General features: G+C 39.1%; 1 protein-coding gene across 1 annotated transcript in view; it reads left to right on the top strand.

The window, feature by feature from the left end:
* Positions 1 to 14,045, top strand: part of LOC117529215 (phospholipid-transporting ATPase ID-like) — a 65,156-nt gene that overhangs the window by 195 nt on the left and 50,916 nt on the right. Inside the window, exons 2-4 of the mRNA XM_034191935.1 lie at positions 10,999 to 11,081; positions 11,205 to 11,263; positions 11,445 to 11,558. Of these exons, the coding sequence (XP_034047826.1) occupies positions 11,027 to 11,081; positions 11,205 to 11,263; positions 11,445 to 11,558 (228 nt within the window). The 5' untranslated portion in view covers positions 10,999 to 11,026. The remainder of the gene's footprint in view (positions 1 to 10,998; positions 11,082 to 11,204; positions 11,264 to 11,444; positions 11,559 to 14,045) is intronic.

Below are 14,045 nucleotides of genomic sequence, written 5' to 3'. Positions count from 1 at the left end.
CCTGCTGGTGTATTTGGATTTGGTTTAGCCAAGCCAAACCAAAAACTAGAAGGAAAATAATGTGTATCATTTACTCTTTCAGGTTGCACCCATTCAAATTTCAACCAAATTTTATAAAAATTCAAGTGTTATTCTGCAACAAACACTGAGGTAATAATCAGATTATTACTATGGAGTGCACTGTAATAATGAGGAGGATTTTTGACATTGCAGAAAGTTTTTTTTTTTTTTAATTTCCATGACATAAAAACATCATACGAGGCCTGTTAGAAAAGTATCTGACCTTTTTATTTTTTCAAAAACTATATGGATTTGAATCATGTGCGCTTGCATCAGACAAGCTTGAACCTTTGTGCGCATGCGTGAGTTTTTTCACGCCTGTCGGTTGCGTCATTCACCTGTGGGCAGGCTTTGAGTCAGATTTTTATTGTCAGTGAAATGGCTGAGAGGCTGCCGCTTTGCTCCATGAATTTTTTTTCAGAAACTGTTAGAGACAGCCAGTTGGAAACCATTCGAAAGATTCAGATGGATGTCGGTGAAGATTCTGTCGGTATCATACGGATTAAGGACCATTAAAACTGGATTAAAACCATGGCGGCGGAGGGTGCACCGCGCCCCGAGTGGCCATCGACAGGCTGGAACGAGCAGATCACTTCCAAATTTAAGGCTCTGTTGATGCAGGACGTCGTGTGACTAGCAGAGAAGTTTCAGAAGAGGTCGGGATCAGCACTTTATCAGCACATTCCACTGTTAAAGGAGATTTTGTAATGAAAGACGTGCGGACGGATTCGCGTGTCGGGACGCAGCCCCTCACAACCGCTGGACAAACAACACCTCCGTGTTGGAAGTCTCGCAGGACAAGTTGGAACATGCCCAGCTGTTAAACAATTTCTCGGATACTCACTCGACTGAAAAGCCATCAAAAGCCGTCTGAATCTTCTGAATGGTTTCCAACACGGAGGTGTTTTTTTTTGTTGCGCGCAATGAGCGGCTGCGTGCCGACGCGTAAAATCCTCCGCACGTCTTTCATTACAAAATCTACTTTAACAGTGGAATGTGCCGATAAAGTGCTGATCCCGACCTCTTCTGAAACTTCTCTGCTAGTCACACGACGTCCTGCATCAACAGAGCCTTAAATTTGGAAGTGATCTGCTCGTTCCAGCCTGTCGATGGCCACTCGGGGCGTGGTGCGCCCTCCGCCGCCGTGGGCCGTTTTTTTTAATCCAGTTTTAATGGTCCTTAATCTGTGTGATACCGACAGAATCTTCACCGAAATCCATCTGAATCTTTCGAATGGTTTCCAACTGGCTGTCTCTAACAGTTTCTGAAAAAAAATTCATGGAGCAAAGCGGCAGCCTCTCAGCCATTTCACTGACAATAAAAATCCGACAAGGGGGGTGGACCAGTGCTCACTCTAAAGGCGCTTTTCACAAAAGTAGCACTACTCGGCTCGACTCTACTCGTTTTTTTTGCTTTTCCATTACGGTGGTATCTGGTACCGGGTCCTTATTTTTAGTACCTGCTCGGGAGAGGTTCCAAGCGAGCCGAGCCGATACTAAAATGTGACGTCAACAGGCTGCTGGCCACTGATTGGTCAGAGAACGTCGTCACTGGACGAGTCATGAGTGCGCCGTCTGAGAGGAAAATCAAAACCCGCCATTTTTAAATAGTCACAGCGGCGTTACAGCGACCGTCGTTTTCTTTCGTTTCACGGCGAGTTTTTTTTTTTTTTTACGTGCACAAAACCACATCGTGGTCTGTGGATGAGCTGCGGACGTTTATGTTTGGTGGCGGAGGAGAGAATACAGAGAGGTGGATGAAGTGATCCGAAAAGAGGCCCCATTCGGCTCACCGGACATTACAGCAACTCAGAGAACAGCTGAAAAAGCTTAAAAGTGATTAAAGGACCACAATGACCGGAGTAGGTCGGACCGTAAGGGCTGGAAACGGTTCGACCGCAGGAACGCTGTTTACGGACACCGACTGACGAGCACCCGGAGGCAGGATGGCCGCGACTGGGCCACGGCTTTGTTGGAAGCGACGGATGGTAAGTGTTTTTGTGACTGTAGTCTGCTTGAAAGCACCGTTTAACGTTACTTATCCTATTGGTGGGAAGCACACTTTAACAAACTTGTGTTAAAGTAACATCGTTGTCTCATGTACGCGGACACAGTGAGCTAGCTGACTGCTAACTAGCGAGCTAGCTAACCCCATGCTCTGCTTTAAAGTATTAACTTCTGACAGAAAAACACCTGAAGTCAGCAAGACGACAAACGTGTACATTTGACTCATTTAGTGCCGTTACGGTGATGTTTTTTTTTTTTTTGGACATGTCGCCATTTTGTGTTTTTGTTGAGAATCCAGTTCCATAAGCGAGGAGGGTTCGAACACCAGCTTCAACATCTGTATCAACGTCCAGCACCACACAGCAACGTGTCATCACAGGTAAGAATAACGTGTCTCACATCACCTTAACTTTCCCAAATATGACAGGGTGACACCCCCCCACCAAAAAAAAAAAAATCCAGAAGCCATAAATATTGTCATAAATCCCACAAAGGTCCAGCAAATTTTTTTTTTTAAGTTTTTTAAACTTTCTTTCCCATTTCTACCTTCATTATTGTCCAGGCAAGAGATAAAGGGAGCCTGTTCCAGCAGGAGAATCTCACCATCTTGAGTGATCTTGAGGCTGAAGCTGAACTGGGTTCAGTGTGATCGACACATCCGACTGATCCTTGAGGAAGCAACGGTGGTGGAAGCTGCATTTAATCAGGCATATCTTGGCATGCTGGGTGACCTTGTGCACGCGATGCATGACTGGGGCATGTGACCTGCGCCCCCACCCCAGACTACAGACACATGAAACTTATACGTATAGTTTGTGTTGCTTTTTGTGTGTGTGTGTGTGTGTATTTGCTCTTTTTTGTTGCAGTAAACAATTTGACTCATGTGACTGTATCATAATTTGTCATTTCATTCTGAGTCAACAGTAAAAAAAACATTTTGGTTCATTTCTAAGAATTTTTAATTTGGGTTTTGCCGCTCCAGAAGACACTGCACACTACACCTGGCTGAATCTTTACACAGATGCTGGAATAATCATGTCTAAACTGAGATTTTACCAAATGGTATTTAACATAAACAAAAAGGTTTAGTCACTTCAGTGAAGGCACCATTACATCAAGGAATTTTGAACAACCCGTTTTACTGTCTGTTACATTTACATTTATGACCCCATTAAATGTAAAGCTTATTTTACTACTGGATTATGCTTAAACAGCTTTTCAAACTGTTAGCCTTTAAATCAGTAAACCTTGGTAACTTTTACAAATCAAAATGATGTTACACAAAAGTGGAGACATTTTAGCAAAAAGTACAAAAATTTATTCAAAATTCACAGTGAAACATAACTGGTGTATAACATGATGATGACAAAGGTGTCCCATTCCGTGGCATGAACCTCTGCAGCGGTGACTCTGAGAAAACCATCTGAAACACACACACACACACACAGCATACATATTTTAATTAGTGCTGTCAGGTTATTAAAAAATAATGTGATTACAGGGTTTGTGATTAATCTGAATCATTTAATTGCAGGTATATTTAAAAAAACTCAGATCTGTGTGTGTTTGGGGCATTTAATAATCAGGTAAAAAAGGATCAGGGTTATTTTTGTTACATATCAGGGAGGTATTAAACAAGCTGTAAATTGGTCTTAAATTGGGAGAATTACTGTCTAAGTGTAATTTGGATGGATTAAATGCATGCAGATTTCATTGTATTTATGTGTACAATGACAATAAAAGGATATATTATAAAGAATGTCTATAAAAACAATTGTGGGAGTTTGGAGGCTGATTCTTTCTGCACAATATGACTCCTTTAATAATTATCTTATTAGATTTCATATTTTAAATTTGTCCATTGAACATTAAAATCCGGATGAAAAACAAATGTTTTTAATGTGTTTTAAGCCTGTTCGCGTTCAGTGACGACGTTAATTAATGGTCATTAAAACCGAATCAACATTTTGTGCGTGAACGTCAGTAAATGCACAAACTCCCACATTTGAGATTTAACAATAAGTTATCAAAGCAAGTTACTTTGGTAAAAAAACAAAAACAAAAGTATGGACATTAACACGTTTATTGCTCAGAAAACGGTCTTTATTTACAGACCAAGTCACTGACGTCAAAACAAAATGGAGCAAAGTGTGACTGAAGGCCTGATAGGTATTGTAATTAATCTAAATTAACGCTTTATTTTGACAGCCACAATTTTAATAGTTAATAGCGACAGCCTGCAGTTATTAATTATTTACAAGCTACTTAGGAAGCTAACAATTAGCTTAGCGTCATGCTTTGTCTTTTCATCTCTAGCAGCTTGTATCTTCTCGTCTTCATCTTCATATGAATTCCCAAAGTCTTCTGTACGTCTCCAACAATTATTTATTTTATTGTTATTATTTTAAACTTAGGACCAAATGTGCTGGAGTTAGCAGCTGTCTTTGGTTGTGTTTCTGTACTCTATGAAGAGTGGAACCATTTCCTGGTGCATCGTTGGTGGACTCTGCACTCACTGAGAGCTTTCTACGTGTTATCGATTTCATTTTACACACTTTACACCGCGCAGAGATGAGGCTGAAACCTCTTGTGTTTCTGTTGTACACACACTGGCCACTTCAGTCCCGGGTACCCCTGTTTAAACTGCTCCTTAAAAAGCAGGTGTCTCATCATCAGCCAGCCACGTCTCAGAACCAGCTGGGTGCTTTTTGAGTTGCAGACATTGTGAAGAGGATTTGCTGAAGTTCAAACTGAGTAACATAATGTGGAGGAAACATAATTTAAGTGACTTTGATTGTGGTGTCATTGTTGGCGGTTTGAGTATTTCACAATTTCCAGGCGCATCCAGTGAGCTGCGGTTCTCGGGGTGAAAACACCTCCCTTCCAGACTGGTTCAAGCAGACAGAAAGTCACTAGGAACTCAAATAACCAAAAATAAATTTTTAAAATATTGCACTAATAACATTACAATAAGGGTACATTCATTAACACAGTAATAAGCATTAATTAAAAGCAAATTAAGATGTGTCTAAACATTTATTATTAATGGAATTCAATACCTTTGCAGCTTATTAAATAATGTATATTAATACTTTAGTTAGCATGAATACCATTAATAAATGGTACTACACACATTTGTTAACTCTTAATTATCTGTTAGTTAATGCTTACTAGTGTATTAATTAATGTGAATTAGTGTGCTGTGATTTTAAAGTGTTAACCAGATCTCTGGAACCTTAACGCAGCAGAAGACCACACCGGGTCTGTTAACATCAGGAACCTGAGTCTGGATTTATGCTACCAGGTGGTCGGGCTAGAATGTGAAAGTATGTCCTGCCTCGAATCCCACTGACAGCGGCGGTGGCAGTGGTGTAACAATGAGGAGACGGTGTGATGCAATCATGTCGATATGAGAGGAATGTTTCTAGCAGCTTGTTGAATCAAAATAAACCAGTTCTGAAGGCAAAACAGGGTCCCAAACACCTGGCAGGGCATACCACATGAAGTGGTCAGCGAGTGAATATTCTTTGTGTTTGCAGGGATTAGTCTGAGCCAAGAGGGTGTGAGCATAAATCAATGACAGTCAAGTGATGATGATGTTATCGTCATCATGATCTTGCTGGTTATGAATTATCTGCTGTGGACATGTAGCTCCAGGACAAAGGGCCAAGAAGGGAGTGGCTGAACCTCGTAACAGCTCTGCACAACAGATAAAAGTGCAGAGGCGTTTACACAGGTCTGATATCACCTCAAACACCAGTTTTACCTTTGTAATACAATGCATTTTTATTTGTCTGCCGTGTATAACCCGTTCTTTTTTTCTGCATTTATCCGGTGGTTGGATTGTTAACAGGACTATTGAAGTATTGGAGTAAACTGAAATAGAAGTCAATAAATTTGTTTATCTGGATAGAAGAAAAAATATTAAAAAAAATTATTATTGCCACATATAGTGTTTGACGTCTTGGTAAATTTTAAATGTTAATAAATAATTTTTAGATATGACCAGTGACCAGTGTCGCTGCTTTCATAGTTCTCTAAAGTTCTTGAGAAATGGTTCACACAAAAGATAAGCATAAATTAATTAGCAAGAAACAATATGGGTTTAGATCTCAATGATCAACAAGCTTAGCACTCATTGAATTGGTAGAAGCAATTACAGCTGCAGTTGAAAGAAAAGAGTACACTGTGGGAGTATTTATTGACTTACGCAAAGCTTTTGTTACCTTAAATCATGAATTGTTATTACTAAAATTATACAAGTATGGGATCAGGGGCACAGCACACCAGTGGCTTCAAAGTTATAGCACAAATCGTTAGCAGTATGTAGCTACATCTGAATGGGCTAAATTCTGATTGCAGAGAGGATAAATGTGGAGTTCCACAAGGATCGGTCTTAGGGCCTTTGCTTTTTCTTTTGTTTATTAATGATATGTGTGAATCTTCAAAAATGTTACATTTTTAATGTTTGCTGATGATGCTAGTATATACTACTCAGGAAGTAATCTGTTGGAAACAACAGAAAGAATTGGAGAAGAAATGATAAACGTGAGAAATTGGTTTAATGATAATAAGCTGGCTTTAAACTGGGACAAAACAAACTATATGATTTTTGGCAATCTGAGGAAGAACAACAATGCAAAAATGACCATTGATGGTGTTATTATTGAAAGAGTTAATGAAGTTAAGTTTCTTGGGGTTGTGTTGGATGAGAAATTAACTTGGAAAGCCCATATAGATTACATTAAAAAGAAAGTAAAAGCATAGGAATTTTATTCAAAGTAAATGATCTATTTGAATGTAACTCATGTATGCTGTATTGCTAAATGATTCTCCCATACTTGAGTTATTGCACTGAAGTCTGGGTCATTACAATGTCAACAAAAAAAAGGTATAGAGAGCCTACTAATAACCTGTTTAGCAAAACCAATCAACTAAAACTTAAGGATTTTGTTGACTCAAAAATTTCTTTTAATGTGTGGAAAGCTAAGCTTGGTATTTTACCAGATGCTGTCGAAAATTATTTTATTTAGTCTTATTACACAGGCCACAGAAGAAAACATAATTTTTGGACCAAGTTTACACGGACAACTACGAAACAGAAGTATCCTGTTTACAGAGTTAATATTTGGAATGCTCTGAATGATGAAATCAAGTGTTGTACAAAAGTTTATAAGTTCAAAAAGATGTACGAGGTCTGTCCGTAAAGTATCGTACCTTTTTATTTTTTTCAAAAACTATATGGATTTCATTCATATGTTTTTACGTCAGACATGCTTGAACCCTCGTGCGCATGCGCGAGTTTTTCCACGCCTGTCAGTGACATCATTCGCCTGTGAGCACGCCTTGTGGAAGGAGTGGTCCCGCCCCCTCGTCGGATTTTCATTGTCTGGAAATGGCGGCATGAAAAGGACTTTTTTTCCATCAGAATTTTTTCAGAAGCTGTTAGAGACTGGCACCTGGAAACCATTCGAAAAATTGATCTGGCTTTCAGTGAAAAATTTACGGGCTTCACAGAGAATAAGGACTTTAACTACAGGTTTAAGGACCCCTTTAAAGGACGGTCGGTGCGCCGCGCTGCGAGCTGCGACGATGCGGCACAAACCACTGGATCATTTCTAAGCTGATGGCTCTGTGGATACGAGACCGTCGTGTGCTCTTTCTCTGGTTATCACAAGACCTGGACATCAGCCATTTTCCGGCAGATTTTACTTTTAACAAGAGATTTTGTCATGGAAAGCCGCGCGGAGGCTTCGCGCGTCACGACCGATTCGCTGATGAAGCGAGACAAAGGAACACCTCTGTTTCGGAGTGTTAGAGGACAAGCTGGGACATGTCTATCTCGGCTTTCAGTGCTTACCAGCCCAGTGAGTATAAAACAACTTGTGGAGAGCTGGACATGTCCCAACTTGTCCTCTAACACTCCGAAACGGAGGTGTTCCTTTGTCTCGCTTCATCAGCGAATCGGTCGTGACGCGCGAAGCCTCCGCGCGGCTTTCCATGACAAAATCTCTTGTTAAAAGTAAAATCTGCCGGAAAATGGCTGATGTCCAGGTCTTGTGATAACCAGAGAAAGAGCACACGACGGTCTCGTATCCACAGAGCCATCAGCTTAGAAATGATCCAGTGGTTTGTGCCGCATCGTCGCAGCTCGCAGCGCGGCGCACCGACCGTCCTTTAAAGGGGTCCTTAACCTGTAGTTAAAGTCCTTATTCTCTGTGAAGCCCGTAAATTTTTCACTGAAAGCCAGATCAATTTTTCGAATGGTTTCCAGGTGCCAGTCTCTAACAGCTTCTGAAAAAATTCTGATGGAAAAAAAGTCCTTTTCATGCCGCCATTTCCAGACAATGAAAATCCGACGAGGGGGCGGGACCACTCCTTCCACAAGGCGTGCTCACAGGCGAATGATGTCACTGACAGGCGTGGAAAAACTCGCGCATGCGCACGAGGGTTCAAGCATGTCTGACGTAAAAACATATGAATGAAATCCATATAGTTTTTGAAAAAAATAAAAAGGTACGATACTTTACGGATAGACCTCGTATAAGGATAAAATTATGAGGGAATACAGTAAACTGGAAGTAAAGTGAATAGAAGAGTTTAAATGACATTCAGGTCATTGTTGATTGATGTTTAGTGACTGATGAGGTGATGGTGTTGTAGATGAAATGATGGAATATATGTTATAAGGGACTGTTACAAGATTTATATTTTGTTCTTTGTTCATGATTGCTTAAATTTTCATTGTTACGCAGATGATACCCAGCTTTATCTATCCATGAAGCCAGAGGACACACACCAATTAGCTAAACTGCAGGATTGTCTTACAGACATAAAGACATGGATGACCTCTAATTTCCTGCTTTTAAACTCAGATAAAACTGAAGTTATTGTACTTGGCCCCACAAATCTTAGAAACATGGTGTCTAACCAGATCCTTACTCTGGATGGCATTACCCTGACCTCTAGTAATACTGTGAGAAATCTTGGAGTCATTTTTGATCAGGATATGTCATTCATTGCGCATATTAAACATATATGTAGGACTGCTTTTTTGCATTTGCGCAATATCTCTAAAATTAGAAGGGTCTTGTCTCAGAGTGATGCTGAAAAACTAATTCATGCATTTATTTCCTCTAGGTTGGACTATTGTAATTTATTATTATCAGGTTGTCCTAAAAGTTCCCTGAAAAGCCTTCAGTTAATTCAAAATGCTGCAGCTAGAGTACTGACAGGGACTAGAAGGAGAGAACATATTTCATCCATATTGGCCTCTCTTCATTGGCTTCCTGTTAATTCTAGAATAGAATTTAAAATTCTTCTTCTTACTTATAAGGTTTTGAATAATCAGGTCCCATCTTATCTTAGGGACCTCATAGAACCATATCACCCCAATAGAGCGCTTCGCTCTCAGACTGCAGGCTTACTTGTAGTTCCTAGGGTTTGTAAGAGTAGAATGGGAGGCAGAGCCTTCAGCTTTCAGGCTCCTCTCCTCTGGAACCAGCTCCCAATTCGGATCAGGGAGACAGACACCCTCTCTACTTTTAAGATTAGGCTTAAAACTTTCCTTTTTGCTAAAGCTTATAGTTAGGGCTGGATCAGGTGACCCTGAACCATCCCTTAGTTATGCTGCTATAGACTTAGACTGCTGGGGGTTCCCATGATGCACTGAGTGTTTCTTTCTTTTTGCTCTGTATGCACCACTCTGCATTTAATCATTAGTGATTGATCTCTGCTCCCTTCCACAGCATGTCTTTTTCCTGGTTCTCTCCCTCAGCCCCAACCAGTCCCAGCAGAAGACTGCCCCTCCCTGAGCCTGGTTCTGTTGGAGGTTTCTTCCTGTTAAAAGGGAGTTTTTCCTTCCCACTGTCGCCAAGTGCTTGCTCACAGGGGGTCGTTTTGACCGTTGGGGTTTTTCTGTAATTATTGTATGGCTTTGCCTTACAATATAAAGCGCCTTGGGGCAACTGTTTGTTGTGATTTGGCGCTATATAAATAAAATTGATTTGATTTGATTTGATTCATGGAAACATTTTATTTTTTCATGAATAAAGATTGATTGGTTGATTGATTGATTGAGATATGACCAGACACCAGAGGCTATATTTAAGAAATACTGTCCATTCATCCATCCATCTTCTGTACCCACTTACTCCAGTTAAAGGTCCCAGGGTGGCTGGAGTCTAACCCACTATACCTCTATTAATTACAGAAATTCTGATTGACCTGATGAAGTAAATGAATGACTCTAGGCAGGAAACATTTTTATAGGAATAATTTAAAAACAATGTTTTAAGCATTACATTGCCTTCTGAATTCCAAGTTTGTTGACAAAAATGCATTAGAATTATTATTGTTCTTAATAATTATGATTATCATTATTATTATTTTTTTTACTTTTTGCGATACCTTGCTGATAATCAGGCCTATAAACTCTTGGCCCTTGGCGGACGTATGCACTGTCTGAGTGCCGTGTAGTTGTTCAGTGTTGATGGACTACCTTATGTCTCTCCTGTCTTTCAGCTGGTCTTCTGAATATCTGCGCTACATTTTCAGGAACATAAACATGCATAAATGAACTAGTTCCCTCTCACTTTTTCCAGTTTCCCATTTCATTTTCTGTCAGAGAAATCTGTTTAAAAGTGTCTTTGAAGAGATGACAATATCGCAGTTGATTAATCTGTTTAAAAATCCTCAGTTTACATCAGTCCGTAGTTTTGACTCCAGGCTGTACACCAACAGTTTAAGCTCAGTATAAGCACTGTGACTTTTAACCGAATCTTTATGATGTCATAAGGGGAAATATTTGAAGAAAGAAATCAAAGGAAAAATTCTGTGGATGATTTGTTTCTACAACCTCCAACCAGATTACCATCTGCCTCGGTAACAGTAACTCACACTGGTTGTTATACAGACTTTTTTCCCCCTTCAGGTGTCAAATATGAAGGAATGTGTTTAGGATGGGGTCTGTAATTTCCTACATTGGGCAGTTGTGCGGGACACAGAACACAAAAGGTGAGATCTTAAAGAGCTTTAGTAGTATTTTAAAACGGTGAAATATCTGTTACATACTGTGGCAAAAGCTCTTTGTCACAATGCAAATATGTTATACTGAAAAATCTCATTCTTCATCAACAGAGGAGCAGCGACACTTGCGAGCTAATGACAGAGCGTTCAATCTGTCTTACCATTACGCTGTAAGTATTCACAAAAATGACCCCATATCCATTCTGCAATTAGCATTTTTCCTCGTAATTCTTCAGCACATTTAGTTAGATTTGGCCAAGACGTTTCTCTACGTGTAACAGTGCTGAAAAACCTGAATTTTAGTTTAGTCATATTGATATCACAATCATCTGTCATTCTCATCTATTTCAGAATAATGCCATCAAGACCTCCAAATACAACATCTTCACCTTCCTGCCCCTCAACCTCTTTGAACAGATGAGGAGACTTGCAAATGCTTACTTCTTCTTCCTTTTCATTCTTCAGGTAGATATTCCCCTTTTTCTTTACCTCGTGCATATACAGTAAGTGTCAAGAGGATGGAGATCTTTGTTTTCACATTGAGAAGGAAGTTACAAAAATATATGTGTCGCATTGGTTTGTAAGTCACATTTATTTAAAGATATAGTGCCAGTGTTACAGAAATATTTTTTGAGCCTATTGGTCAGAACCAGTAGCACCAATTTTGTTACTGGTCCTCCTGGTCCAAGGTAGTGGCCCCAGGTATTAGGAAGCTCAGAGCGTCCACTGGTGAGCCGGTGAGCCTCAGCATAGCATTAATCATCATGCACTTGTATTCAATCAATATTGCATTTGTAAATCTAGCACCTGATGGAACTTTTTCATTTTGTGTTGAATGTATATACTAAACATTTTCTTACATGATCCTCTGCATTCATGTGAATGTACTGTGCACCTTATACTTCACTTTTCTGTAATTCTGGCCTTGTGCTTGTCTTATGCAGCCCAAACATAGCCTTTACTCTTGTTATTTAATCCACTTGTCTATTCTTGGTGTGTAATATCTCTGTTTTTTTTGGGGGGGGGGGAACAATTATATCTATTGCTTCTCAGAGAAGTATGATCAAAATTTTATGAATTTGTTAGAGGTCTGCGACCTTTACTGTCAAAAGAGCCATTTTTGTCCTGTCTTCCACAAATATAATTCTTCTGGAGCCGTAAAAAATATTTGACCTTTAAAATGAATGAATAAAGATTATACAGCTTATAAAGTTTTTTATATACAGTTCAATGATATATTTTTTAATTGTTCTTTTTGTTTTGTTTTTATACAACCCCAAGTCAGAAAAGGTTTGGATATGAAAAATGTGGTGGGAGACCCATAATGATCGGGACATTTACTTTGACTTCTGTTTACTGCAGACTGTATGAACCAACATATTTCATGTTTTGTGTGGTCAGCTCTATTTATTTGTTAATATATATTCATTCCTACATTTTAAGGCCTGCAGCATTTTCCAAGAAAAAAATGGTTGGGGACAGGGCAGTTTATTCTAAATGTAAGAATTAATTTAAATCATTTTTACAGCCAGTTTTCTTGAGAAATGTCAGCGGATGAATACATGAACATTCCAACTCACTGACTATTTTTTATTTTACTTTATTTACATTGGGCATTCAGAAATACTAACAGTGTGGTACTTTATGGTAAATCTGTGTCAGGTAGACAGTTCTCAAAAACTAAATGTCCGTGCTGGAAGAAGAGAAGTAAAGGAAGCCACCAAGATGCAACTCAGAAAGAATTTTTGGCTTCTGTGGTTGTGAGTGGAGAAACTGGGAATACTGCAACATTTTTATTTTATCGTCATTTTACATATAGTCCCAACTTTTTCTGATTTGTAGTTGTTTCTGTTGCATTTCTGAAATTGCAGAACTGCTATAAAGACAAGTGTTAGCATTTTATTGTTTTTTTTAAACTTTGTAGAAGGAATGTAAACACCAAACTCTCATAAAGAAGGAAAAAATACACAAACGTGCAGGCAAACTTTGATATAAATTGAACAGAACAATGCAGGCTGCTTTGACTCCCCATGTTTTTGTTTTTTTAAATAAGAATAAAATAAGAGTTAACTTACTTTGAAATAAATAAAACCTATAACTGTAGCCTAATAACTTTGAAAAATAACATAAAAATTAGCAGCTTGTGTTTTTATTCTGATTGGAGTACATTTTAGTGTGATGAAGCCATCATGTTTTTCTCTCCTCAATCATGTTTTGTGCTTGAACATAAAACAACTACATTAAGCTCAAGATCTAAAATAAATATCTTAAAGAAATAGCAGTCTATTAAACTTCAGAGTTCTCACTTGCTTAATGTGATTTCTGCCAACATCACTGCAGCAGCTTGTGCCTCCCTTCATTCAGCACCCTCCACGCCCGCACTCTTTCTATATGTGTGTCAGCCAGTTGTCTCCGCACAAACACAGACAGCTCCTTCCTTCAGAAAATTCTGCATTTTAGATGGCTTTCAGCAAGCCATCCACTGTTTTATCGGCCGTCTTTTTTGAAAATTGATCGTCCAAATGAAGGCTGGATGGCTCGCTGCACAAAACTGCTGTAATCTCCAAACAGTGGCTCAGTTAAATAAGGTGCAAGTTTAAAAAAGTCATCGGACTTGTCCAACACCTTTAATCACAAGACCGACAAGATTTTTTACTAGACATCAGTCTAGCAGGGGAAAATATCTGCTAGACATAGGTAAAAAGTTACTGGTCCATGTCCTTGGACCAGTGGATTTCTCTACCCCTGGATGCTACTGCTTAGTGCAACAACAAGCAAAATGAATTTAATCAGTTTCATTATTATTCATAATGCAAATACTGTGATATTGAGCAGAAGGGTATTACTTGTAAGAATCTTTATATATTGGCTTTCCTTTTTTTACAAATGATTTGAATATTTCTTCCACAACTGACTCAGAGAGTGGATACTTTGCAAATTGAGTATTTGTCA

Source organism: Thalassophryne amazonica, chromosome 17, assembly GCF_902500255.1.
Source record: "Thalassophryne amazonica chromosome 17, fThaAma1.1, whole genome shotgun sequence".
NCBI lineage: Eukaryota > Metazoa > Chordata > Actinopteri > Batrachoidiformes > Batrachoididae > Thalassophryne > Thalassophryne amazonica.
The sequence above is the reverse complement of the archived record's forward strand: the minus strand, read 5'-3'. Positions and strand labels throughout refer to the sequence as shown.